A 27,345-nucleotide genomic window follows, 5' to 3' on the forward strand; every position below is an offset into this window, starting at 1 on the left:
TAAAATAAAAGAACTTTACAATAAATATACACCTTAATATATTTGCGACTTCTACCGTTGTAGATATGTTAAGTCAGCACAACAATAATATTTTCGTCATTCTGCGTAGAACCGCCGATCCTTCTCGATCAAGCTGAATAGCTTTCTGGTGTTACAGGATTCTCCGTCCACGGCGAGGTTTTTAACCAACAGAAATTAGAAGCAAGTTTTGAAGTCAGCGACTTGACTTTAGCATCATATGTCTGGAATGTTTCCTCACGTGAGACAATTCTCCATCCACAGCGGGATTTCCAACAGGTACAAATCAGAAGCAAGTGACATAGCTCCAATTCAGCGACCTAAATGTAGCCGTCGATGACTTTAAGCCGTCGGATGTCTTCCGAAATGGGCTTTCCAGCCATTGCAACAGAAATGAGATTCAAGTGGTTGTATGCAAGTGGCTTCACTGTAGCCACAGAGGTCCTTCAGGTGAAAACATTTCTTACGTGATAGAATTCTCCGTACAAAGGGAGGTTTCAATTAATAGAAATTAGAGGCATATGGTACTGCTCAAAGTCTGCTACTTAACGTGGTTACAGAGGATCTCGAGCCGAAAAGCTTCCTCACGTGAGAGAATTCTCCGTTCGCAGAGGATTTCCAGGCCATAGAAATGAGAAGCAGCGACCTAAATGTAACCAGAGAGGTCGTTGAGGTAAAAAAAACCCTTCTCATGTGAAAGAATTATTCATCTAGACTTATAGAAAGCAGAGCTATCGCTAGATTAATACCCTAGATGCCGCTATGTTTCTGGGAAAGTAAAATGATGTGATCTTGACATTTGACCTTCAAGTGTGACCTTGAACCTGGACATAGTTACTTGGGTTGTACACTCTGCAAGTCATCTTAATGAGATTTACGATTTACATGCAGAAGTCACAAATTAAATTCATTTGATCCTTTGAGTGCGGCTTTGAACTTAGACTTTATGATTTGTGTTGTGTACTCTGCATGTCGTCTGGATGAGTGTTACAATTTACGCTAACTTTATGAAACTCCTTCCCATGTTTAAGAAAATATGGAGTGGACACAAATTTAAGATGTTTGATATTTAACCTCTAACTGTGACCTTAACCTTAAGCTTTATCACGTAGGTCGTATGCTCTGCACATTGTCTTGATAAGGTAAACACTTGATGCTTCTTTCATAAAAAACTTGCCAGTGGTTAAGAAGATATGGAGCTGACTAAGAGTTAAGCTATTTGCTATTTCACTATTGACTCTCAAGTGTGACCTTGTTCTTTGACATAGTGACCAGGGTCGTGTACATTGTACCTTGTCTTAGTGAGATAAACAATTGATGTTAAATTTATAAAAATCTTAGCGGTTTAAAAAAATATGAAGCGGACACGGAACGCTATGTGACCTTGACCATGGATATAGCAAACTGTTTGGTGCAGTCCTCACGTCGACCTGCTGAGGTTTTTAGTATTGACGCTAGCTTTATGAAAATCTTCACACCGGTTCAGAAGATAACGAGCGGACACTATGGACGAACGGATAGTATGGACGGACGGACAGATCAACGGACGGACATGTGAAAATCCAATATGGCCCTGAAATATTTTGTATCTAGGGTATAATGAGAAGCAACACAAAGTCAGATACTTGAATGCTTGAGCTAGAAAACTTCCTCACCTTAGAAAATTCTCCCTCTACAGCGGTATTTTCAACCAACAGAAATGAAAAGCAATTCCTTGAAGTCAGTGACTTGAATAAAGCCATAGAGGTCCTTTATGATAGAAACAAAAGCTCCTAAAAGTGGAGCAATATTACGCCAGGAGGGTTCTAGATCAGAGGAGGAGTGAGTAAAAATTAAAAAAAAATATGAGGGTGGGGTGAATGGATGGGTGGTTTGTTGTGCCACGACACAAGAAACTAAAATTGATTTGTTTTGGTTGGGTGGGGGCATAGTAAATTACCGTGTGTGTGGTGGCGGCTGAGGGTACTACTCATGACAATATACCTATATTTCAAGTTTAAAGTCAATACCTTGAATACATTTGAAGTTTTGCTCCAGACACAAAATACAGAGGACAGTTCGGACATTTCAAATCTATTAGGGGCCGTAATAGTCCTTTTGGAGGGTGTTGGATGGGAAATGAGTAATACGTATTGTTGCACTCCTCTAATCATCTCATCAGCACCCATCTATTTTCCAAGTTTAAAATCAGTACCTTGAATAGTTTTGAAGTTGTGCTCGGACACAAAATCTAAAGGATTTGAACTGAATGTGTGACCTTGACCTTTGACCTACCAAACAAGTTCATGCACTCTGAACATCTCCTCGTCGCCACCTATCTATATGCTAAGTTTAATATCAATACCTTGAATGGTTATTAAGTTATACTCCGGACACAAAATCTGAATAACAAATTTGACCTTAGAGCTATATTTTAGACTTTGACCTTTGATCAACCGACCTGGTTCGTGCGCTCTGCACATCGTCTTATTGCAACCTACTTTTATGCCAAGTAAAAAGTCAGTATCTAGAATGGTTATTGAGTTATGCTCCAGACATGAAATATAAGGACATGCAAACAGACGAACAGACGCACGCGCCATAACGTTTATAATACGTCTGTTTTTAAAGGGACGAATACAAAGGAACTAACAGGCTACAGTGTCTTGTTTAAACTGACTCTGATCTTTGAGCAAACTGATTTAATAACAATATTTTAGATGTTATAATACAATTTAGCTACAGCAGCCGAATGAATTAACGTGTTCCGCTGCAAATATTTCTTTATCGCATGTTTGACGTCGCGGGAGTGAAATACAGTACAACCTCTCCAGAGCGGACCTCTCTTAAGCAAAAACCTCTCTATGACAACATCGTCAAAATTTCCCAAAGCTGAAATATACTATCAAATTTACCTCTCCAGAACAACAACCTCTACATAACAGTCAATATTTATATCTCCCAAAGGGTGTTGCTCTACAGAGGTTGCCCTGTAAACCATTACATAAATTTGATAATACACTAGTGTAATAAAGCTTTGACGTCAACGTCGTTTAAAGTATCGGAGACGTTGGTCAAACTGACTCATGTGGGGGTAAGAGTGAGGTTGGGTGCGCACCATAAACCGGTTTAAGCTCCCCAGTGTTGTTTTTGCCACTGACCGTTCCAGGGTGGTGCCCCACTGTGTTCCTTTATTTGTTCGTTTTGTCCTCGTGTGTTTTCTTTGTATGTGAGTGTGTGTGTTGGCAGTGTGCACGTCTGCATGCTGTGAGTTTTGTTTTGGAGAGGCTGCGTTTTTGGGACGTGATATTTCCTGTTTGATATTTATCCTTGTTGTTTATAATAGTTACAGAAAAAAAATTATATTCGGCTAGAAAAGCTAACATGAGATAAAAAGAATATTTGCATTTGTGACTTTCCACATTGAATTTATCAAACCCGTTGAATAAAATTGATAATATGCTCTGTAGAACCTCGCATTTTACTCTTTTATTAAACTCGTTTTATAAATTCAATATGAAAAGACATATAAGACATGTAATATCCTATATTTATGCTTATGAACACATTAACAAACTACGGCGTTTATTAGATGTTTTTATTTAGATTATACTAATACTAGTATTATAATACATAACATGATATATAATATATATAGCTGGAATGCGATGACATCTCGGACGCTTTCTAAATCGCTCTCGAGTCTGCTACCTGAAGGAACGGTATTGGTACCTTATGAGAAGACAATGCCGTGTTCCAAGTCGGGCTTGAACCCATGTCCTCCAGGTTGAGTGACCGACACCTTAACTTCTATACCACAACTACCCTACGTTGTTTTGACAGTTTTTCTTAAAAATGTCTGTGCTTTAGTCTTAGTAAGAGTTAAATGCATATCAGAGAGAAAATTTCAAATCAATAGCTAAACTCTGACGTTGACATTTTCCATGTGATATTATTATAAATATCAGTAAATAATAAAATGATGCAGTGAAAATAAATGCGAAATAAGTTCAAATAAGAAATCAATAAAAAGTACCTCTTTTAGAACAGCCTTGTCCATTTCTAAGATTGTGACTCTCGTTCCTAAATTTTCAACATCTTCCGTAGTAGGTACGTTTGCTAGTTTTTCCCGTAATTTGTTTTCAACATCTTCTGTAGTAGGTACGTTTTCTAGTTTTTCTCTCGATTTTATTTCAAACTCCTTTATCCTGTCATCAATTGACTTCATGGCCGCATGAACCACATTCGCTTCACTTTTTGTTGTAATTATGAAATCATCTTTCTTCAACTGTTAATAGTTAAAATTGTACAGACTTACTAATGATAATTTATACAAATATCACACATCAAACATATTCTAAAATCACCTGGTACGAAAAAAACACAAGTAAAAATATAGTATTACCCATTGCACGTTTTTTTTTTTTAAAGCAGTTGATTGATAAATTCAAAATCAGTTCCATTCATATGATTTTTTTCTTTCTTAATCATATTATTGTTACATATGAAATCATCATCAAATAAACAAGAGCCATGTTAGACATGGCTAATCCCCCCGCCGGGCATATTATAATTGAAGGCTAAAGTTCCTGGCAAGTTAAGTGTCTGAAAGTATTCATTTTGGGGAAACCTTTGAAGAACCGTTTAGTTTTGGTTCGCATCAGGGGTTTTAAAGAAGAAAGAAAGAATAAGTCAGTGGTGAGGTGGTTTACTGCTAAATTTTATTACTTTTCATGAACAGTATAGCTATGATGTTTTTCTATATGGCTACTGTAAAAAGAAGGAATAGAAAGCTAACAGGGAACAAGAGTGCCAGAATGTCACAATATACGCCCGTCACAGCAAATTTCTTTACTCTAGCAGCTGTATTTGCAAATGGAATTTTAATTTTGTGGTTGTTTAGTAATCATTGTAAGTCTTTTTGTTTTTCTAAGTCCACAAAAAACTCCTTACCAGGTAGAGATACCTTAAAATACACCTAAAATTGGAAAGTAGCATCTATGTTGTACCACAGAAAAGTGGTCTTGTTTTTTCCCTATGACTAGTAATGAAAAAGTTACAATAAAAGCTATTTAAAGTAACAACAAAGGGAAGTAATTCTAAAGAAGGGAACTGCGCATGACACTTCGTCTGATGATGGTGTATAATTGTGCCAAGTTATATCAAAATCCCTCCATGCATGAAGAAGAAATGCTTCGGACAAAGTCATTCTTGTATCTGACCTTTAGCCTCTAAGTGTGACCTTGACCTTAAACCTAGGGACCTGAACTTGCGCATGACACTCCGTCTTGTGGTGGTAAACATTTGTGCCAAGTTATATCAAAATCCCTCTATGCATGAAGAAGAAATGCTCCGGACAAGGTTTTCATTCTTGTATCCTTTGACCTCTAAGTGTGACCTTGACCTTAGACCTAGGGACCTGGTTCTTGCGCATGACACTCCGCCTCGTGGTGGTAAACATTTGTGCCAATATATATCAAAATTCCTCCATGCATGAAGAAGATAATCTCCGGACAAATTTTTTAAGAAAATATGATAAAGGAGAATAACTCAAAAAATAGGCAAGGTAGAGTTATTGTTCTTGCACATTGCATTTCCTCCCGATGTGTTCTATCAGTGTATGAAGTTTGAAGAAATTACCTCCAGTACTTTTGGAGTTATGCTCCGGACAAAGATCGTTGCGGACACACGGACGGACGGACGGGCGGACGCACGCACGGACGGAGAGCATTTCTAATATCCCCTTCGCCTTTGGCGGGGGGATAATAAGATTTTTATGCTAAACAATCATAAGATACATAAAAAGTTGAATTCATAGTTATTTCATTGCATGCTTCTTGATGTTTAGCGTTGCTTACAACCGAACAGTATGGATTCAGTTTTTCCAAGAATCTAAGGATATCTTTAATTCACCTCAAAAATATTGTTTTACAGTTTCAGTTTCAACAGTAGATTTATTTTAACAAGTAACAATTGTGACTAGATCATCAGCATGAAGTAATTTATTCTTTGCTATGTCAGACATGTGATCACAAACATTAATATTAATAAAGCTGCTAAGACAAAGCTTTGAGGAACACCACTTGTTATGTTACAAGATGGTTCATACATATATTTGTAGGCATCTTCAAACTGTTTTACGTGCAGTGTTTGACCTCAATAAACGTATGATTTCTTGTCTACCTTTCGGAGAAAGACACTATTATCCAGGTCTAGAATTACCTTATCGTTTCAAAGCAACACGTTCGACTTTGACGTCATAGGTTTGACGTAAAATAATGAAGGCATCAGGTATTTACAGTATCTTTGAAAAAGTTGCAGTAATATAAATTATATGCAAAAAAAAAAATGAAATAACATGCCTGCCTAAATATGGCGAGTGTTTTTTTAACCTTCGGGACAGTGTTGATGAAAACACAGAAGGTCCTGAATGCCCTGTCTCCCTCATCTGACCTTATCCTAAGCACAGATATTCTAGTATCTGATTCGGCCTAGATTTCAGACATGCTGTAACCGTAACAGCTTTATGTTGTTGTTTATCATATTTCCTACTGTCCTAAATATGAGTACAATATTTGCAGCACAAACCTTATGTAGGCGATATTGTCGCATGTTAAAACAGTTACAAAAGTTTAATACATTACCTCTAGAAGTTTCTTTACAGCAGCTTGGGCATCTTGTCGTTTGTTCAGTTCCTTACCATCTTGCAGAACAGCTATCATATCATCTATGTAATTATTTGCGCCTGCCTCTTCTATTTGCATTGTACTTGAGTGGAATATTTCATTTCTGTCCGTTATTACCTGTATTTTATAGTATTAGAATGTACACTGTTTTAAGTTCAGCTTAATTTCAAAAGAAAGATAATCGACTGTTCCTTTATTGGGCTATTGCTTAGTTATCACAAACTTATTACAAACATTATAAGGTTAAGAAAATGTGTTTTAAGGACGACTACCCGTAATAGGCCTCAATTTCACCAAAAGCGTACATACAACTTGATAGTGTAAGCTTTTAAAATGTCAAACGATAGAAATAATGTGCATATTGACAAGTTATATAGTGACAGAAAATTCCTCTAGTTAACGTCCCTTGATAATTTGGTTTTCATGAGTTATCTCCCCTGAAAATTTGGGGGAAAAATCTCCTTTTCCCTACGGGGAATTTTAGATTTCTTTTAGATATTTTTATCAGAATCATATAATGCAGCTTTCTAACGCAAAATTTTCTCGAAACTCAAGCTCAGATTCTCATAATCAAAGAAATTATATATTTCCCATAGGCATCAATGTTAACTTCAATACCGATTATCTCCCCAAAACATGATAAAGTTTGATAAATCTATCGGTGAAACGTTTTTAATTTTAATGTCTTTAAAGTGACCAAATTTCATTAAAATCTTACCATCCAGTTACAAGATATGAAATATGGCTATTACACCATGTTGTCCTTAAGCTAAGATGAACTTTCTGTGGAAGAGTGAAAAAGCAAACAAGTATCGCACCCGTAACCGAAACTATTAGATCTGGTGTCCACTAATGAAATAACGATTTGTACAAAGTAAGTATAATCAAAGTTATTAACCAAATTTTATCAACAGGTTTTAGCTGGGAAAGTTTTTGTCAGATATTACTTAACCGTTCTTGTTAAGATTCTTACAACAATTGTATTTTACCTTTGAGACGTCGTCGGTTTGTGTAACTGTGCAGTGTATATGATCGTGAAAATACTGGTTGTTACGTATCAAGTGTAGTAACCCGATGCAGTCGATGTCGGCTGCTGATGCTTTCTTTTCGTATCCGGGTGCATTGATGAAACATTTAGCGATAGTCCAAGGATCTGTACACCAATGCTCTGTCTCAGTGTTTTTCCAACAAGGCGCTGGTGGTGTAAATCCATGGCTTGTTACAATTGCATCATAGATGGCGCCACAAACTTTGTTTGGGCAACTAATTTTACCAGCTGGATTGCAGCAGTTGCACTTTCTTTGACCTAACATACATGATCTGTTTCCTCCTTTTGCATGGTCAGGTCTAAGTGTCGTACAACTACATTGACCACATGTTACTGTCGATAGGTTCTTTGCTTGTTTAATGTTATCTAAGATGTCACTGTGTTGTTGTTTTGCAATGTCTTCACAGAATGGCGCCAGTCCTTCTCTGAGGTAAAACAGACCAAGTCCGGCCTTCACCCACTGTCTGTATTCTGTCTTTTCTAAATGGCGCTGATGTGCCATCATGTACGTTTTATCTGAAAGTAAGCAAGGATTATAAAAAAAAAAGATTTATTTTTTTCTAGGTAAATTATGTTGTAGGTTGCCAAGTTGATGGATACTGAAAAAACTCTTAATATTACAAATATGTCTGCACTAATTCGCAGCAGTAGAAATAGTAGTAGTAGTAGTAGTGGTGGTGATGGTGAAGATGATGATGGTTGTTTTCGTAGTTGTAGTAGTAATTTTCGTTGTCGTAGTAGTAGAAATCGTAGTTGTAGTAGTAGTAGTAGTTGTATGAGGTCGTAACCGTCGTTGTCGTAGTAGAAGTAGTAGTAGTCACAGTAGAAATATAGAAAGTCGATGTCGCGGTAATAGTTTTCGTGGTGGTACTAGCAGAACAATACTGAGAACAATACTGTGAACTCATTTTTATTCGCGTAGGACGAATTTTCGCGTATTTTGCGCTAGGACCGATGCGCGAATTTAAGACCGCACTAATATTATTTCTTAATTTTAATTTTTCATTTCTAAAATTGAAAATGCGCGAATTAAAGCCCGCGCGAAACAGTCCTTTTTCACGTTTGCGCGAAATTTCATGCTAGCGAATTTAAATGATTTCACAGTAGTCGTAAAAGTAACAGTCGTAATAGTAGTAGAAGTATTCTTGTCGGAAACAATCATTTGTGGACAATAAATGTAACGCAAAGGTACATCCGCACGTTTTTGCCAATAATTAAGTAGAGGCGACTAATTGGATGTGAACACTTTTGCTGTATCTCCGTGATTCCAAACAGGTATAAAAGTTTTGATTTCATGTTTACATATTGATGAATGTGGCTACATATGGATTTTGTTAAAAAAACACATAGGCTAATATAGTAACAACAGGGTCATTGACCCTAAAGCGTTCACCTGTGTAAAAATTTCCAAGTGTGTTTGTATAACGTAATGGAACAAGAACAAATTTGAGTTATCATAAATATCAAGGTTCTTGCTATTGTGGATTCAGAGAAGAATATTTTTATTTTCTTATATATAACCATATAGTATATACATCTCACACTCAGGGCGTCGCCATTTTTGACTCTGGGGAAATTATTTAAAACATTTCTGTAGAGAGTCAAACCCTGATTTCGCAAGCCAAATATCAAGGTTCTAGCTATTATCCCTTCAGAGAAGAGTTTTCAAATTTGATAGCTGAAAACAAATTTTAACCATAGTCACCCATATGTTCAATTAATCGGTAACATTTTAACAGCTATGAATAAAGGCTACCCAGAAATCATCTTTGTAAAAATCATCAAAATCCATGCTGTGGTTTTGGAGGACATGTCGTTTCAAGAAATTGTTGACGACGGACGGACGAATAAAATAAATGTAAGCACGCACGACGGATGACGGACACAGCGTGGTCACACTAGTTCACCATGAGTACTTCGTGCTCAGGTGAACTAAAAATTTACCATAAATGCATGTGTGGTCGGTTTAAGCGTCCTTTTACTTGCAAATTACCGAGTGTATTTTGTATGTATTTGTATGACCTAGTTTTTTAAAACTGTTTACACATGCCGCTGTAATAAACACTTTCCTTACTTACTATATTCATAGAAAACTTGACATCTCTCATTTGCATTCAATGATAACCCAATTCATTTTTCATAACGTCTTAAGTGCGCAGGAAAACAATCATTTAATCATTACCGTAAATAATATCGATACTTTATTGGAGAGACAGACAGACAGGGAAACAGACTCAGTACGACCAACCAGGAAGTGTTGCTATATTTACATACGATATGCAACACTTACGGAGAGTGACCTTGACCCAGTAACCATGACGACATAAGTACTACACGTACCTGAATTTATCAAACCAATAACCCAACATATATTCATGGTTACAAAACATTTATTATGATCATTCTTATTAATTATATTTGATCATTCATTAAAGGTTTGGATTTTCAAATTGACACGGCTCCATTATTAAGCGTGGGTCGCCAGCTAGATGGCTTGACCCTGACTGTCACTTAGCACATATAAAGAAGTACATATTTGGGTATAGTTGCTAACAACGAGTGTGTCGACTACCAGCAATCCAAATGTGTACTTGACAAATTACACAGTGTGACATTATTGGTATAGTCTGACGCTGTTTGCCATATTGCAGCCAACATGGCAATTCCCATGCCTTAAAATACTCAACCGGACCTAACACCAACTTCTTTAGACACATGAGAATTGACATGCCGGCAGCCACTGCCAAACCCGCCCATTGCAGCAGCACAGACTAACAAGGAGCCGTGATCAACTAACGTACAGTATTTACATTTACAGACTAATGATCTGTAAACTGACAGCAAAAATATACACAGACAAATAGTCTAACAGCAGAAATATACACAGACAAATGGTCTGGCAGCAGAAATATACACAGACAAATAGTCTGGCAGCAGAAATATACACAGACAAATGTTCTAGCAGCAGAAATATAATCGGACAAATAGTCTGGCAGCAGTAATTTACAGACAAATGATCTGTAAGCTAGCAGCAGAAATAATTAGACAAACGTTCTGTAGAGAAGCAGTCTAAATTACACAGGCAAATGGTAGTGCTTATTTGTTTCCTTTTTTTATATGATATATATATTCTCTTTAGAAATTAGAAAACAGCAGTTTTTGCGATACGCACAAATGAACTGTAACTTTAACTTTAAAACAGTATATATACAGTGTACGGTGCACCAGACAAAAAGGCCTCTAGTCCTGTAGACATATTTGTTAAGAAAATGCCTGTGCCTAATTCTGATAAGTGGACACCATCGTCGGCAAAAAGCAGGGGTTGAATTTATGTAAATTCTTGTGGACTAAATAGTGCCCCCTACTGCAAAGCACGAGATGCCCCATGAGCATTTAGTCGCTTGCGGGCCTTATCCATAGCTTCAATGTTAGTAGAATACCTCTATTTAGAGCGCGGTAGCAATTCAGACCATACTATCTTTGCATCTGGGAATGTTGCAGCAATGTACTGAAATAAATCCTCTATAGTATACTTAAGTTCCCACAATGTAAACCGGCCCAAATCGTTGCAGCCGACATGCAACAAAATGAAATTAGGATCCGGCCCAACGCTTGCTAGGGATTAAAGCTTACGTTGTGAGGAACCAACTGTCCAAATGGTTTTTCCTAAAAATATCTTTGGGAACGTTAGGAACATCATATTGCATGTAACATGAAGCTGCCAGCTTAACCTAAATTGCGGCAATATTTAGGCATAGAACAGTTGCAAGCATGCCTTGAAAGATAATACAAGCCAGTTATGATATTTGTATGAAAATTAAACTAAAAGTTTTGGAATCACTATAACAGAAGACCGAATATAAGACTGATATGCGTCTGAAGATCACCGCCCTGCGCGTTTAATTGTATCAACTGAGCAGCCCCGCTGAGAAGCTGCTCTTGCAGCTCCAATTCGAAATGAATGTGCTTTAAAACGGGAATAATCAATGCCCATACTTGGAACTACCTTCTCGAGCACTCCAGTAAATTGATACCTGGTAAGGGGTAGTCTATTGAAGTGTATGAGAAGAGGCCCGTCTCCCGATGGTCTTGCAGCAAGATAAAGCCCCAGGGAACGAATAGGACAAAGTGCCCGACCTGTGCTACAGATTTTTATTGACACTCCCTTGCCTTGCTGATCAGTTTTTGACCGCCTTAAGTTACTTCTCCCCGACTACCATCTAGATGAATATCCCAAACTGATAATACATAGGAACCTAATGGATTCGAACTTTGTTTAGGCATTGTAATTTCACCTTCCCTAAAATACCCAAAGAATGCCAGTGGGTAGGCTGCTGAGAACAATTTTGTTTCATATATATCTGTACAAGCAGCAGGGAGTTTTTCAATAATTGTTCCCAAAAGCTTAGTAACTGGAAGCCTTGTATCCTTAAGACGCTTGTTATCTCTGCCCATTCCTTTTACCAATTTTATCAAAAGAAAATGTTTTGTAACATCAGGGACATTGTTGATTTTGCAATGGAAACCTACTGAAGTTAGATACAGCCTGGCTGTACTAATTTGAAAGTCCCTGCAACGATAGCCAAGCAAGAAAATGTACAACTTGTTCCATATTTGGTGGCCAGTCATCTGGAAGGAAGACCGATTTGAACCTTGAAAGCTTGAAACTTTGTAGACCTACACTGTAAGAGATTTTCGTATTGTCTGCCAGAGACTTAATAATCTATTAGCCTCCTTCCGTAAATCAAGGACTTGAATTCCTGAGGTATTTCCTGGGGAGACTTCTCGGCCAAAGGTACCAACACCTTGAATCTGCTGAACTGTTTCCGAGAAATAGAGTTAGCTATTGAAATATCCATAGAAGGTATATGAATTTCCCTAAATATTATAGAGTATTTCATTTTGAGTCATTGAAAGAACAACTGGGACCATTTCTAAAAATGTTATGTCTGCCAAAATACCAGTGTTCTTCCAGTGATCAGGCCATGGGAAGAAAGTCCACTTTCCTGCAAAATAGCAACCACATCCAAGATCAGCCTGCACTGTCGATATAGAGCTGCATTACAGAGCTCTCATGCCAAATTGTTTCTGGAATGTATACAACCCCGTTCATTTCCTAAAGGAATGTAATCCATAATTTTATGTCCTCTTTCATTTCCCCATGTATACGCAACTTATAATAAGGCTTCCTTAGCCTAGACATTGCCACATAAATACGTCGCAAGAATGCCCTGCTTGGTCTAATTGCCTGATTGAAAAAAAACATAATTTACCAACCAAGGACTGAAAATCTTTCAGTGACATTTTTTTTCGGTCAAGGCAACTCGACAACAATTGCAACAGCTCTTGGAATTTACTAAATGGAACCCGAATGACCATTTCGTTTGAATCTAAGTATAGCCCAAGAAAGTTAGACAGTGGTAGGGCCAACAGATCAGCAACTGGAATCCCTAACTCGATGCAAATGCTTTCCAAAGAGGTCAAGAGAGTTACACACCGAGATGTTTTTGACTTGCCAGCGAAAAAGAACTCATCTAAATAGTGGTCTAGTGACTCCAAGCGTGTCTTAAAGGTAACCAGCCAATGAATAAAGGAAGAACATTTTTCAAAAAGAAGTGAATATTTTGCCAAGCCCATTGGGAGGCATTTATCTAAGTAGTACATGTAATCAAACTGCATGCCAAATAGGTGAAAGTCCCCTGGAGAAATCCTTAATAATCTGAATGCACCCTTAATATCTCGTTTTGCAATCAGAGCATTTTTTTCCTAAACTGGAAACCATGTCAGCTACTTTATCAAATGAAGTGTATTTCACTGAGCAAGAACCTTGTTCAAAACCGTCGTTTACGCTACAGCCAAGCGGATATGAAAGATGAACTATGAGGCGCCATCCCCCATCACTTTTTGGCACAATGCCAATAGGGCTTGTTTTCAAATTAGAAACTGGTGGTATTTTAAAAGGACCAGCTATCCTACCAAGTGATTTTTTTTTTCATTTCGTTTTCTGACTTCTGTTTCATACAATCGTGCAGACAACACGTTATTGCATATAGAATCCCAGTGTAAGCCAGTGTATCCAAACTTGAAGCCAAACATGAAACCATCTTTTAAAATTGTGGCATCTTGATTAATTGGGTATAATTCTAAATATTTGCGCAAATTTTCCACAATAATTGGAGAGTTGCCTTATGACCAAAATTTTGAAACATTTAGCTGTGACCCCTAGGGTTTGGGCTTGGTGTCTGGGGCCAGAAAGAGGTCTGGGAGGCAGCCCCCTGTACATTCCCTCCTCCGCGAAGTATTCCATTACGAAACCTGAACTGACATAACCTGGAAGGATGAACATTACTACATATAATGAAGACATGTCTATACTTACAATCTTGCCTCAAACATTTAGAATGATTGTAATCATAGCATTTTTTGTTGGACGGTTAGGAGCAGCAGCTGGTATCAAATCCACGTACCTGTGAGGTCCCATGCAGCCATAATTCATGGTCAACCATCGCCTAAGATTTTGAGGGATCTGCCCCCATTCGCAGCAGAAATTGCTGGTCATATAATTTCCAGCCAACAGAGTGCCTGGCTGCCCCGAATCTAGTTGTTTGCAAATATTTTAACATATCTTGGACTTTTTTCTGGATGGCTGCTCCAATAGACACTGGAATAAATCAAAAAGGCGGCTGTCCATTTTGAAATGGTGTCAATCTTTTGTTTTTGACTTGTTTGAATTACCAAGGAACCAGCATCATTGACAATTAGCTGATTTTTGTTTTCTCAAACAGGAGCCTCAAGCAGCAAAGCAACGTTGACCCGATATAATTTTGTCTTTAGTGCATTGAGACAAATGGCTACCTAAGGCGGAGTGAAAACTTGGTACCTGGTTGGGTAGAAATTCTACGTTTATAGGAATATTTATACCTGCTATGTTTTGGTCGACTGGTGCCTGATCAACAATTGGAGGCACAGCTGGCTGCAGCCCATGATCAACCAGTGGAGCAACTGGTGGCGGAACAGCAGGATCACCAAGTATTGGAGCTGGCTGAGGCAGCACATTATCAATCGGTGGAGGCCGTACAACTGGAGGCTGTACTATTGGACCAATTTGTTGCGGAAGTGGGGGTTGCAACTGGGGAGCAGGCGGTGCATCAACTGCCTGGCCTTCCTCACGCTTCCGTTTTCTAGTGCGACGTACCATTTCAATTTGGTTTTGGATATTTTCCATGAAATAAAAATAACAATCATTTTTTCAATACACAGTGAATAATGTTTTTGATATTTTCCATTAAACAGAAATAATAATAATTCTTTCAATATACAGTATATACTGTTTAAGTGATACAATATAGTAAGTTTCAAAATAAATTCAGTAAAACATGTTTAAAAGACCTCCACTTATAGAACCACCCTGTAAATAACTACTAAACCAACAACAGACGCAAGTTCCTTACTGTAAAAGCAGAACTCCTCGAGAGGGTTCAATTTTCGCTATATTCGCGAGGCCCTACGTCTCGCAAAAATTAATCATCGCGTAAATATTCACAATTAGTATAATTTGATATGATACTATTTTTACAATTTCGCGAAAATTAACCTCGCATCAAAATAGGACACATATCTTTCTGTTGGTGATAAAATATCTTATATGATAACTGAACATACTACTGATAAAATAGAAACGTTTTGACTGAATAATGTCAATACTCTTACTAGCAAACTATCTGAAGATAAACTAGTTCAAATTATTAATCGTGTGCATGCTCACCGTCAACATACATTATTACATATCATTTTACACTTTATTTGCCTTGTAACGGATCACAATGTAAAACAAAAATGCTATATCAGGTCATATTTAGGATAAAATTAAACATTATATATTTTTACACCAGACTTTCAATTGAAATATAGTCACTCCGTTATCACTATTCATTAATTTGGAAGATATTCGAAGTATTAGTCACCTAATGATCTTTTATTATCAATTGCATTAAAATATATTCAGTTAAGGAGATAATGACACGGAAGACATTAAAACGTCCTTGTTTCGGTTTCAGGAGATAACAGAGTCATAATTTAGTAGTTTTATATCTCAAGCATTCTATTGTATTTATATCTGTTGAAAATCTATGCGAAGTTAGTATGTATCTATGATTATGTCGTTTGGTACTCATTTCAGCCATGTTTATCAATAGTACTATTAGGAAAATAAAAAAAAAATGTTTATCTTTCTATATACAGTTTCGTGTATTCATATTTATAAACAGTTTAAAAAATTTATGTATAACACTGTAACTACAAGTGACTATAACGTAAGATAAAACACATTTTAAATTGTTAATTGATAAACGGCCGCAACTAGTCCAGCTTTTCACATACTGGAAAAACAAGGCTCATCAACACCGGCATATGTGATATATGGTGTACTTGGTATATTTCTAGTATGTCTTGATATCTATAGAAGAATTATATAGTTTTTGACAAAACTTATATAATGTTCTAATGAAACTACTGAAAAATTATCTCGTAAAATTTACAGAATGATATATGAAATAAATATTTCAGGTACTGTAAAGTCCCAATGGATCAACAATATTAAGTATTTATTATGTTCGTCCGAATTTCCAGGTGTATGGTATAGTCAGAGTTTCTTAAATGACAAATGGTTGATTGAGTCCATTTGGAAAAGAAACTAGAGGCACTAATATTTACAAAGCTATTAAAACTAATTTTCATAAAAGTGCTTACACCAATCTTTTGTCATCTAGACGTAGTCTGTCGATTACACTTTTTTACTAGAGTAATGGAAAAATGGCAGTAGATATACCATATTCTGAGGAAAATGCACTTTTAGTAATAATGATGTAGGTGATGAATTTCACTTTTCTTTTTTATATGCCAAAAAGTATTTGAAACGCCATTACTATGTTAATCCGAAGTTTTTCAAATTGGAAGAATTGTTTTCCAGCACCAATATAACTGTACAGAACAGACTTGGTATATTTGTCGACGTAATTATTAAGAACTTTTTACACTAATATATTTATTGGAAAATTAGTAGAATATACTTTACAAAAGGTCTACGTTATTAGTCGCCGGAAGAAACCGGCGACTATATTTGATACGCTTTAGAATTCTGCACCTGATAGGAGAAGTTATTAAAATGTGACAATGAAAAAATGATATCATAAATAAAAGAAAAATAAGACAGTTAATGAAAGGCTTATATAAACGAATTAGGAGCTGAAAATTGCGTAAGATTTTTATTATTTCAAAAAGATAGCTTTTAAGGAAAATAGGAAAAATGTGTAAAGAACCCTATCCCTATACTCCGTATCAATAGCCCTATCACGTTATCTGAAACAGGTGAACATTCTCACTACACTGCAGAGAGAATGCCTTTATAATATGTTTTCAACCATGTCAGATTACATGTAATAACCACAGTTAATCTATTTCTTATCACTTTCTTATAAATAAACAATTTGACCCTCAACCTTCACAGAATCCTAATTTAATCCCAGTCTTTACAATATTCTACAGATAATTGAAGAAATGCCTTCTAGTAGATCTAGTTCTTTGAATAGGAGTAAAATTAAATGGAATTCTAAAATATTGCTAATTACATAAAAGAAGGAGGAAATAAAACAGAGTCTTTGAAAGTTATGTACACGATGCGCCTGTTTGTAAAATAGACAATAAATTCCTTCTAAAAGCAAAATGTAGTCAAATTTAGAGGAAAAATGAATTACTATTAAGATTGTCTAAAAGAATAAAAAAAATCTCGACGGACTATGCAGCTGTAATGCTGGGTAAATAAAAAATGTGTACTTTTATTTAAACAATTGAAACTTAATTAATTTTTGTGTGTTCAAGATAATACTAGTATAAATCTTTGTAATGTGTACATGTGGTATGTACAGATAAGCCTTTGTTAAAGACCACCTCTGAATAGAGACTAGCTGGCTCTAAAGACCACATTTTGGCTCTCCTAAGGGTGGTCTTTATGGACAGGTTTGACTGTATATAAACACACTGGCTGGGAAACTCTCTGTTTTCCTGTTTCGTGATAAATTTTGTCGATATGGAGTACATGTATATCATTAAATTTCGTGTTTATTTATTTTTGTTATTTTATTGTAAATTCAGTTTTCCGGCGATTTGATGCACTGCATCAAAATTTTACTTGTCACCATTTGATATGCTTTATAGTATTGCATATCAGACTGTTATATATATTATATTATATTTGTCGTTCTCCATTGACCTGCAGTTTGTAATTATGAAATGCTGTCATCATTTACTGTATAACTACGAATTTCAAAATGATGCTTATGCTGTTTATTTGATGTAAACCTATGTTGGTTAATGATTGTCATTATTAGACGTGTCTTTTCTCCAGTAGCGTGGGAATGTACATTGTACTGACACTTATTTGTATTATCATTAAACATTTAAATACAATCTATCTAGTACCATGGAACGATGGAATGATTAAAAATGTCACAATATAGAACTTAATGACAAAATTAGGGAGGAAATGTATAAGTGACCTAAGTCACTCAGCTGGTATTCCAATTCTACGATTTTGAGTCTGGTCTGGCTGCAATTTTTCCTACCCTTTGACATTGCACGCCAAATGTAAAGATAGAACAAAGTAGTGTCAGTATTTCACAAACTATCCTAACTGGAGTATAATAATCGTTGTTTTGTTTTTATTTAACGGTGCAATAATCAAAACTTTGAGAGGACTTGAAGGGCAGGTTGTGGTAGATATCATTTTATGTTTTATAGCAAAGACTGCTTGCCTCAGTGTTGACAAACAAAGAATAATATTTTTTATACAGATAAATGTAAGTCATTTATTTATACAGAATATTTACCAATTTTGTTTTTATTTACATCAGTTGGTGTTGTAAGTGGAAACTATTAGATGGTGTGTTCAATTTTATAGATAACTGATTGCAATTGAATATTTCCGGGTTTATCATCAGTACCAGTATATCTTAATTAAAATTGTTTCTGTTAACAAATGCGATGTCACTTCAACAAACACACAGTTTAATAAATCTTGTGTGGCCATAGACTTTATCTCAAAGACAAAATTGATAAACAGAGTGAATGCCCCAAAGTTAATATTAAATATCCGCACCCCTAATCTATATATATATATATATATATATATATATATATATATATATATATTGCTTATGAAGTACCCTGAGAGTGTAATACTTCAGGTATGTCTAATTGTTATAGAGTATTTGATACAGTCTGTTTGTTATATTTTGTAACAGTCTATTTGTAACAGTTTATTTCTAACAGTGTATATGGCACGCCAATTGTTCAGTTATTACGTGAACCTAGGTTCACGGTCGAAAATCTAGGATTAACGATCGATAAACCAGGTTTTCGAACGTAAACCAGGTTTTTCGAATACATGTACAAACCTATATTTTCGAGCGAAAACATAGAATAACGCCGTAAACCATAGTTCACGCTTGTAAACCCAAGTTCACGATCGTAAACATAGGTTCCCGTTCGTAAACTATGGTACCGGGGTTCACGAGCGTAAACATAGGATAACGACCGTAAACTTAGGATAACGACCGTACACATTGGATAACGACCGAAATTCATAGTTCAATCGAGAAACCATGGTTTACGGTCGATATATTAGGATTATAAAATAAACTATGAATTACGGGCGTGAACATGGGTTTATGGCCGTGAACCTATGTTTACAAACGTGAACCCATGTTTACGACCGTGACACTTGGTTTTTGATCGTGAACCATCGTTTACGGACGTGACATGTAGGACAATATAGGTTCACATTCGTAAACCATGGTTAATGCTCGTGAACCCAGGTTCACGCTCGACTACATAAGGTAACGGCCGATATTCATAGTTCAGTCGAGAAACCTAGTTTATCGAACGTAAACCATGAATTGATATACTAGGATTAGACGAGCGTGAACCTAGGTTTATGTTCGATAAAATAGGTTTCTCAAACAAAACTATGATTTTTGGTCGTAAACATTGGTTCACGTTCGTAAACTATGGTTCACACTCGTGAACCCAGGTTCACGCCCTTAAACATAGATTCACGCTCGTAAACTTAGGATAACGACCGAAATTTATAGTTCAATTGAGAAACCTAGTTTATCGAACGTAAACATGGTTTCAAGAGCGTAAACTATAGTTTACGCACTTTATCTTATGTTTTCGCCCGAAAATATAGGTTAATATTTAATAATCCTAGTTTTTCGACAAAGAACATAATTATTTGATGACCGTGAACCTATGTTTACGACCGTGAACTTGCTTTTACAAACGTGAACCATAGTTTACGAACGTGAATCTAGGTTTACGTCAGATAAACTAGGTTTCTCGGACAAAATTATGATTTTCGGTCGTTATCCTATGTTCACGATCGTGAACCTATGTTTATGGTCGTAATTCATATTCACGGTCGTAAACCCATATTCACGTTCTATAACATAGGTTCACGTTTGTAAACTATGGTTTACGCTCGTGAACCCTGAATTACGCCAATGAACATAGGTTCACGCTCGTGATCATAGGTTCACGCTCGTGAACTTAGGATAACGATCGAAATTCATAGCTCAATCGAGAAATCTAATTTATCGAACGTAAACTAGGGATCACGAGCGTGAACTATAATTTACGCCCGTTATCTTACATTTCGCTCGAAATTATAGGATAGTATTCGAAAAACCTGGTTTTGCGTTCGAAAAAAAAACTGGTTTATCGATCGTTAATCCTAGTTTATTGACCGGAAACCTGGGTTCACGTAATAATTGGACAATTGGCGTGCCATAAATGTACTTGTAACAGTCTATATGTTACAGTCTATTTGTAATAGTCTATTTGTTACAGTCTATTTGTAACAGTCTATTTGAAAATCTACAAAAATATATATGAAAGAGCAAAGTGCTCCGGTGAACAGTCCGTTTACTGGTTCGAAACCAAAGTGGAACACAAATAAATGTAATGAATTTATACAAAATATTGATACAAAGCAAGTAAACGGTATTCTAAAAATGTTTCAAACGACGCAAACCGGACAGTCCATAGAAAATATTACTTACGAAATAAAGGCACTTTTTGAACATTCAGCCAATATTATATTTAATTGCGCGGATAATATATCTTTCAGAAATGATAAAAATAAACCGTGATTTGGTCCAAAATGCCATACAGCAAGAAATAATTACCATGGTGCCAAGTCAACTTACAGAGATAACCCAACACAAGATAATAAATTACGGCCTAAAAACGCAAGTAAGGCATATAAAATAACTATGAACTTTTATATTGGTAAATACAAATTTTCCAAAGCTCAAAAATTAAGATCGATTATCAAAAAAAAAAAACCTAAATAAATACTGGAGTTTTCTAAAAAGTTTAAAACCAAAACGAATAGAAGTCAAAACGCCATCCATTCAAGAGTTTTATGAATATTTTAAGAAAATAGATACCAATTTGCATCACGTTCAAGGATATGATCCGTTGGATGAACAATTTTTTCTCGATAACTCGAATTTCTTAACTCACAGATTAACAACATCGAAATAATTGCGTGTGTTAATAAACTTAACACCGGAAAAACATTTAGTGAATCGGACAATATCATTTATGAATACATAAAGAGTACGAAACATATTTTAATGCCAGTTTATGTCAATTTATTCAATGGCGTGCTTGATAATGGCTATGCCCCTTGTTCTTGGCTTGAGGGAACAATTATACCAATTTTTGAAAATAAAGGAAACTCGGAGGTACCAAATTATTACAGGCCCATCACAATACTAAGCTCTTTACTAATAGGCCAACTTTTTACCGCACTTCTTAATAATCGTCTTACAAAATATGTCTAAACATTCAATTTGTTAGATGAAAATCAAGCTGGGTTTAGAAAAGATTAATCTTGTTCAGATCACATTTATACACTTCATGCCCTTATTGAAATTCTAAAGAAAAAGAAGTAAAAACTTTTCTGTTCATATGTGAATTTTTCCCAGTGCTTTGATAACATTTGGCGCTATGGGTTGTGGCACAAACTGTCACAGAATTTAATACAGGGGAAGTTTTTTTTAAGTAATATTTTTAAAATATGCATCAGAATATCAAATCATGTATTCCCACAATAATAATAAATCGTTAGTCTGAAACTGTCTTGCGTCAGGGAGCAAATTTGAGTCCCATACTTTTTTTCTCTATCTTAATGATTTGCAATCCTTTCTGGAGGCAAATGGTGCTATGGGCATAGAGCTACATAGTCCCGATGATAAGATCTGGCTTAAACATTTACTATTACTCTATGCTGATGACACTGTTATTGATTCTACTAATGCGTCTGATTTTCAGAACTCTTTAAATCAATTCAATTCATACAACAATAACTGGAAATTAAAAGTTAATTTAGAAAAAAAAATTGTCTTTGGAGCAAGAACCACCAATAACTTTAACTTTATACTCGAGACCCAGAAAGTTAGATTTAGGAATAAATATCACTACCTAGGCGTTACCTTCTCAAGTAATGGTTCGTTCCTGAACGCCAGGAAACATATAGTCCAGCAAGCGAACAAAGCTATGTACCTTTTATTTATAACGGCAAACTATGCTGATTTCCCTGTCGATCTCATTATAAAATTATTTGACCACACAGTTTTACCTATACTGACATACGGATCAGAAATATTTGGTTTTGAAAATATTGTTTTGCTTGAGAGAGTTCATAATTACTTCCTCCGAAGAATAACAAATGCGCGCAAAAATACTCCAATGTAAATGCTCTATGGCACATTGGGTAGATATCCAATTTCCATAATAAATAAAACAAAAATGATTATTGGGCTAAACTGTTACTAGGCAAAGATACTAAATTGTACCAGAATACTGCTGTTACTAAATATCTGCATAAGCAAGTTAAACAAACTCTCATTTACCAATTCAATCAAGAATGGCACACCCAGATGCAACAGTCTAATAATGGAATGATATATAATAGTTTTAAAGATTTTTTAGAGAATGAAAATTATTTCCGAATTCTTCCGAAGAAACTTTTTTCAAATTTCACACATGTCATCACAGACTACCGGTTGAAACCAGGAGGTATGATGACACACATTTCCTTGATCGAACATGTTTAAAATGCAATAGCGGAGCTGTAGGTACTGAGCAGCACTATCTACTCAAATGTACTTTTTTGAGGAACAAAGAAACTATTTTTAGCAAATATTATTGTTACAGATATTGAACGTTGCTTCCGAAATTTACTTAACTCAAATTCACCGTGTATTTCGTCAGAAACGTGCAAAGTGATAAGAACAAAACTATCTCAGTTCTAAGTGAATTATTGACCTACCTCTACCTTAGCTTTTAATCCATCCCATTCATGATTATTTTAACCGCACTGCTATTATAGTAAAAATAGTGCGATGTTAATATAATTAGAATAAATCCCACGTGTGAATGACTCCCCTTTGACCACATCACTCCAACAGAATTGTAAAAGTCCGCATGATATTCATGACGTCCTATTTTGTGTTGATGCCTTCTTAATTTACCTTACTTGCAATGATTCCTGTTATTATTTTTTTTGTCCTCAATCTAATTAATGTTTGTAAACTATAAAAACAACTTCTAGTCTCTGTAATATTTGAAATACTGATTTCTAACTTGTTGATGTTTAATTTTTATGTGATACATTCATGATTTCCCCCAACAAAATAATATTTGCCTGTCGGAAGTGCATGTTATTTTTTTTATGTATTCACATGATGTTTTATCCCCATATTGTATAATAAACTGGGTGTATTAAAAATCATGTTCTGTTATGTTCTGTTCTGATACAGTTTATTTGTAACCTTCTCTTTTAAAATGTTTGTAACTGTTTCTTTTTAACAGATTATTTGTAACAGTCTATATGCTACAGTCTATTTGTGACAGTTTATTTGTGAACATGTATTTGTAACAGTTTGTAACAGGCTATTAGAATCAGTTTAAAATAGTCTATTTGTAACAATTAATGTATTTGTAACAGTATATTTGTAAGAGCTCAGGTCTACTTTTTTTATGAATGAATGAGAAACAAATACACATGCACCTCAGATTCAAGTTGAACTTTAAGCGACCTTACGGGATTCAGACACACAATATTCAAATGGATTTATGCAGTGATATGACCATTAACATCGCAAGAACTTAAATATTAAATAAAGAAATTGTCACCTTGAATACAGACAAGTTATAGAAATGTTTTATCATTGATATTTCATTCGCAACGTTCATCTATTTTGATAGCATAGAGACACCTTTATGATGTGCTTAGGAATAAAATAAAGATTCTCAAAAATATATATAGCTAGTGGTAAAACCAGTCTCAAAAACAATACAAATGGTACTTATATTGCTGCCACGCATTAACAAATCCATTGAATGACACACGTTATGATTATTAGTATTTCATTTTATTTCCCAGTTACTTGTATCCGATATTATTATGCAACTTTACAATATTACCCACTGTATTAGACCAACTGCGAACATCATATGAAACAGACAGAGCTAATACAAAACATAACTGAGCCAATATGAGAAAAACAGGGCCAATACGAGAAAAACAGGGCCAATACGGAATTCAAGCATTTTGATTGGTTCAAAAGACAGGGTCAATACGGAGAAGTCACTTCCTTAAAAATTTTAAATGACGCCATTTTGTTGTGCATTAAAGTTATAGATTACATTTTTTTTCTCAAATTTTTTCTAACATGTTTATGGTCTGAGCGGGCTGTACGTCTTCATAGATTACAACGATACTTTCGCTTATTCGGTATTCTGTAAAAACAAGTGTTTCCTGTCAGAAATTCTGGAAGTTGTCAAGGAAAATAATGAGAAAACATGGAAATTCAGATTAATTAAAAGGATGAGACTTATCTTTAACAGACATTTTGATAGTGTGGACTATTTGTGCAATGATAAATAGCGATTCTCATCCTGGAAAGTGAATGAATAAATTGGCGGACACGAGTGTCATTTGTATACTGCAAACGATTTCAGTTAAGAATTAAACGAGACATGGGGGGTGTATAATGTGTGTTTGGTTGGTTGTATTATCTTGATCAACACATATGTGTACAATTTTGTGTCTCGTTGCCTGCAGCCTAATATGATGACTTTTAAAGCAATTTTTATTCAGTTCAAATGATAAGATACTCACTAAAGAAAACGAATAAGAATTCCAAAAAAATGAGGTAAGTACTAGTTACTCTTGATTATGTCGCGTCAAAAATATCTCTCAAAATTATTCTCAAGTACCTACATACAACTCATTCTGTTTTACAGGCTAATATGATTATGATTTCTAAAAGAAGTTTAATCAACTTGTCAAGATTTTTGACCTGAATGTGCATAGCTTCCATAAGGTAACTGGCAGAGTTCTTATGGTGTTGCCGCCAACAGTCGAAAGTTGAATAATAATAATATCATTAATCAAGCGATTTCGTATTGGCCTAGTTATTTGTCCTCGGGCAGTTGTATTGGCCCGAGGCCGTAAATACGACAACCCTTGGACAAATAACAAGGCCAATATGAAATTGCTTGATTAATAACATTATATTACAGATGCTGAGATTTGATATTGTACGGGTACGCATGTTATACAATTCAACAAGCGTCAGGGTTATTTTAATTCATTTCATTACAATTTAACAAATTTAAGACGTATATGTTACTATTTTGAAATAAAAACTATATACATGTATATACGACTGTAGCTGATACATACTATTAATAACTTAACGCCATTTTGGGCAATGTGTGAGCTGAGTCGACCAATCTAAACACTTTTGAGAACCAATTATTCATCAAGAACATAATAACATTTAATTTATTTACTTACAGGTGAGATCATTGGCAACATTTCAAAACAATGTACATGTATGAACATGTTTGTGTAAATGTGTCACAACTGACAAATTATTCTAAATGGTTAGTAGGAAACAATAAGCGTCAGTACAGTTAAACGAGTGAGGCTATATTCTGCATATAGCATAACTTAATTTTGACAGCTCGAACGTTTAAACCTCTCCGCTATGTTATCATAGAGTTATAGGTAGTCAAGGAGACGTTCGATCACTTGATCGTTTGTTAACATACAAACAATACAATTAAATCAGATGGAGTAACCTGTATTTAGATAAAACTGCTTCGTTTTAAATTCTAAATATTAACACTGATACTAAATGCATTAAAGGACAAACATTTATCAACTGTGCAGTGTTAGATAAGGCGGTATGTTCAGGACATGCATTTATGTTTTTTTTTTTAAGATTAATATATCCCGTGCGCACGACTTCTTATCTCCAGAGAACGATATGTTATCTTGAGCGCACAGCATCTTATCTCGAGCGCACGTCATCTTATCTCGTGCGCCCGACATCTTATCTCGAGTGCACGACATCTGATGTCGAGCGCACGACAGCTTATCTCGAGCACATTACATCTCGTGTGCACGACATCGTATCTCGAGCGAGGCAACGTTTGGCAGGGCGCCATAACGACATTCGACGGGCTGACATTCGGCAAGGCGCCATAATTATAACAACGTTTGTCATTGTGTCTTTGTGACAGAACGTAATAAGGAAATGGAACATATCAGCCACCATAGTCATCAGCTAAATATTTGTATTTTCTAAAGAATTACCTTCATTTTTTTTAATTGGGGAGCGGGTTTCTGTTTACAGAAAATATAACACTGAGCTCACTGAAGGTCGGTTTGCCACGCTAATTTTCCAATTTAAATGTCGAGCGCACGAGGTAAGATGTCCGAAAAATGGTCCTAACTCCAGAAAAAAAAAAGATCGAACATTACAGCATATTCATTTCATGTAACAATGGCAGTAGACGAAATAGTGTTAAGGATGTAACTATGGAATTAAATATGTAAAAACTGTTTCTCGGAAATATAACTTAAAAGTTTGCACCTCAGCCGCATTAGTGGAATGTTTGCATTAAGTCTCGTGCCACATGATTGCAACTGGATACAAAACAGTACAATCTATTATATTTGGAAACTTATTCTTTGGCATACTTTGTTTCCGTGCCAATGCATGTTCTTTGTGAATGGAAATATTTTTTATAAAATGTAAAAATCTTCCGATTTATTCATATTCATGCAATTCATGTTTTCAAAACATATAAATTTGATTTCTATGGTTAAAAACTATTGTTCATAATAATAAACATCTGAAAATTCGAAGATATTCAACATATAATAGAAGTAAAAAGGATACTAGATAATGCGGAAGGAAAACGTGTACATCATTTTCTGCATTCATGTGATTGTGGGTGGGGGTGAAATATAAAGGATTACATGTACTTAGAAACAACAGGGTGAAATGCAAGTCATTGTAAATTACGTTCTGCCAGGCCACAGGTGGGAAACATCCATCGATTAACCATTAAGTTAGCTGGATGGCTTCAACATATGAAGAACTGTACACTCCAACCGAAGTTTCGAACCTCACCGGGGAAGGGCAAAGTGAGGTATATAAGGGACATAATTCGTGATACATTTTTTTTTTC

General features: G+C 35.5%; 1 protein-coding gene across 2 annotated transcripts in view; it reads right to left on the minus strand.

The window, feature by feature from the left end:
* Positions 1–27,345, minus strand: part of LOC123566694 (uncharacterized) — a 44,797-nt gene that overhangs the window by 16,377 nt on the left and 1,075 nt on the right. Inside the window, exons 1-4 of one of the 2 annotated variants that reach the window (XM_045361003.2) lie at positions 14,653–14,998; positions 7,673–8,247; positions 6,642–6,800; positions 4,034–4,285 (exon numbers count right to left, since the gene is read on the minus strand). In XM_045361003.2, the coding sequence (XP_045216938.2) occupies positions 4,034–4,285; positions 6,642–6,800; positions 7,673–8,247; positions 14,653–14,956 (1,290 nt within the window). In that variant the 5' untranslated portion in view covers positions 14,957–14,998. Of the gene's footprint in view, positions 1–4,033; positions 4,286–6,641; positions 6,801–7,672; positions 8,248–14,652; positions 14,999–27,345 lie in introns of those variants that run through there. The other variant, XM_045361004.2, reaches the window with a different exon arrangement.

Source organism: Mercenaria mercenaria, unplaced genomic scaffold, assembly GCF_021730395.1.
Source record: "Mercenaria mercenaria strain notata unplaced genomic scaffold, MADL_Memer_1 contig_4982, whole genome shotgun sequence".
NCBI lineage: Eukaryota > Metazoa > Mollusca > Bivalvia > Venerida > Veneridae > Mercenaria > Mercenaria mercenaria.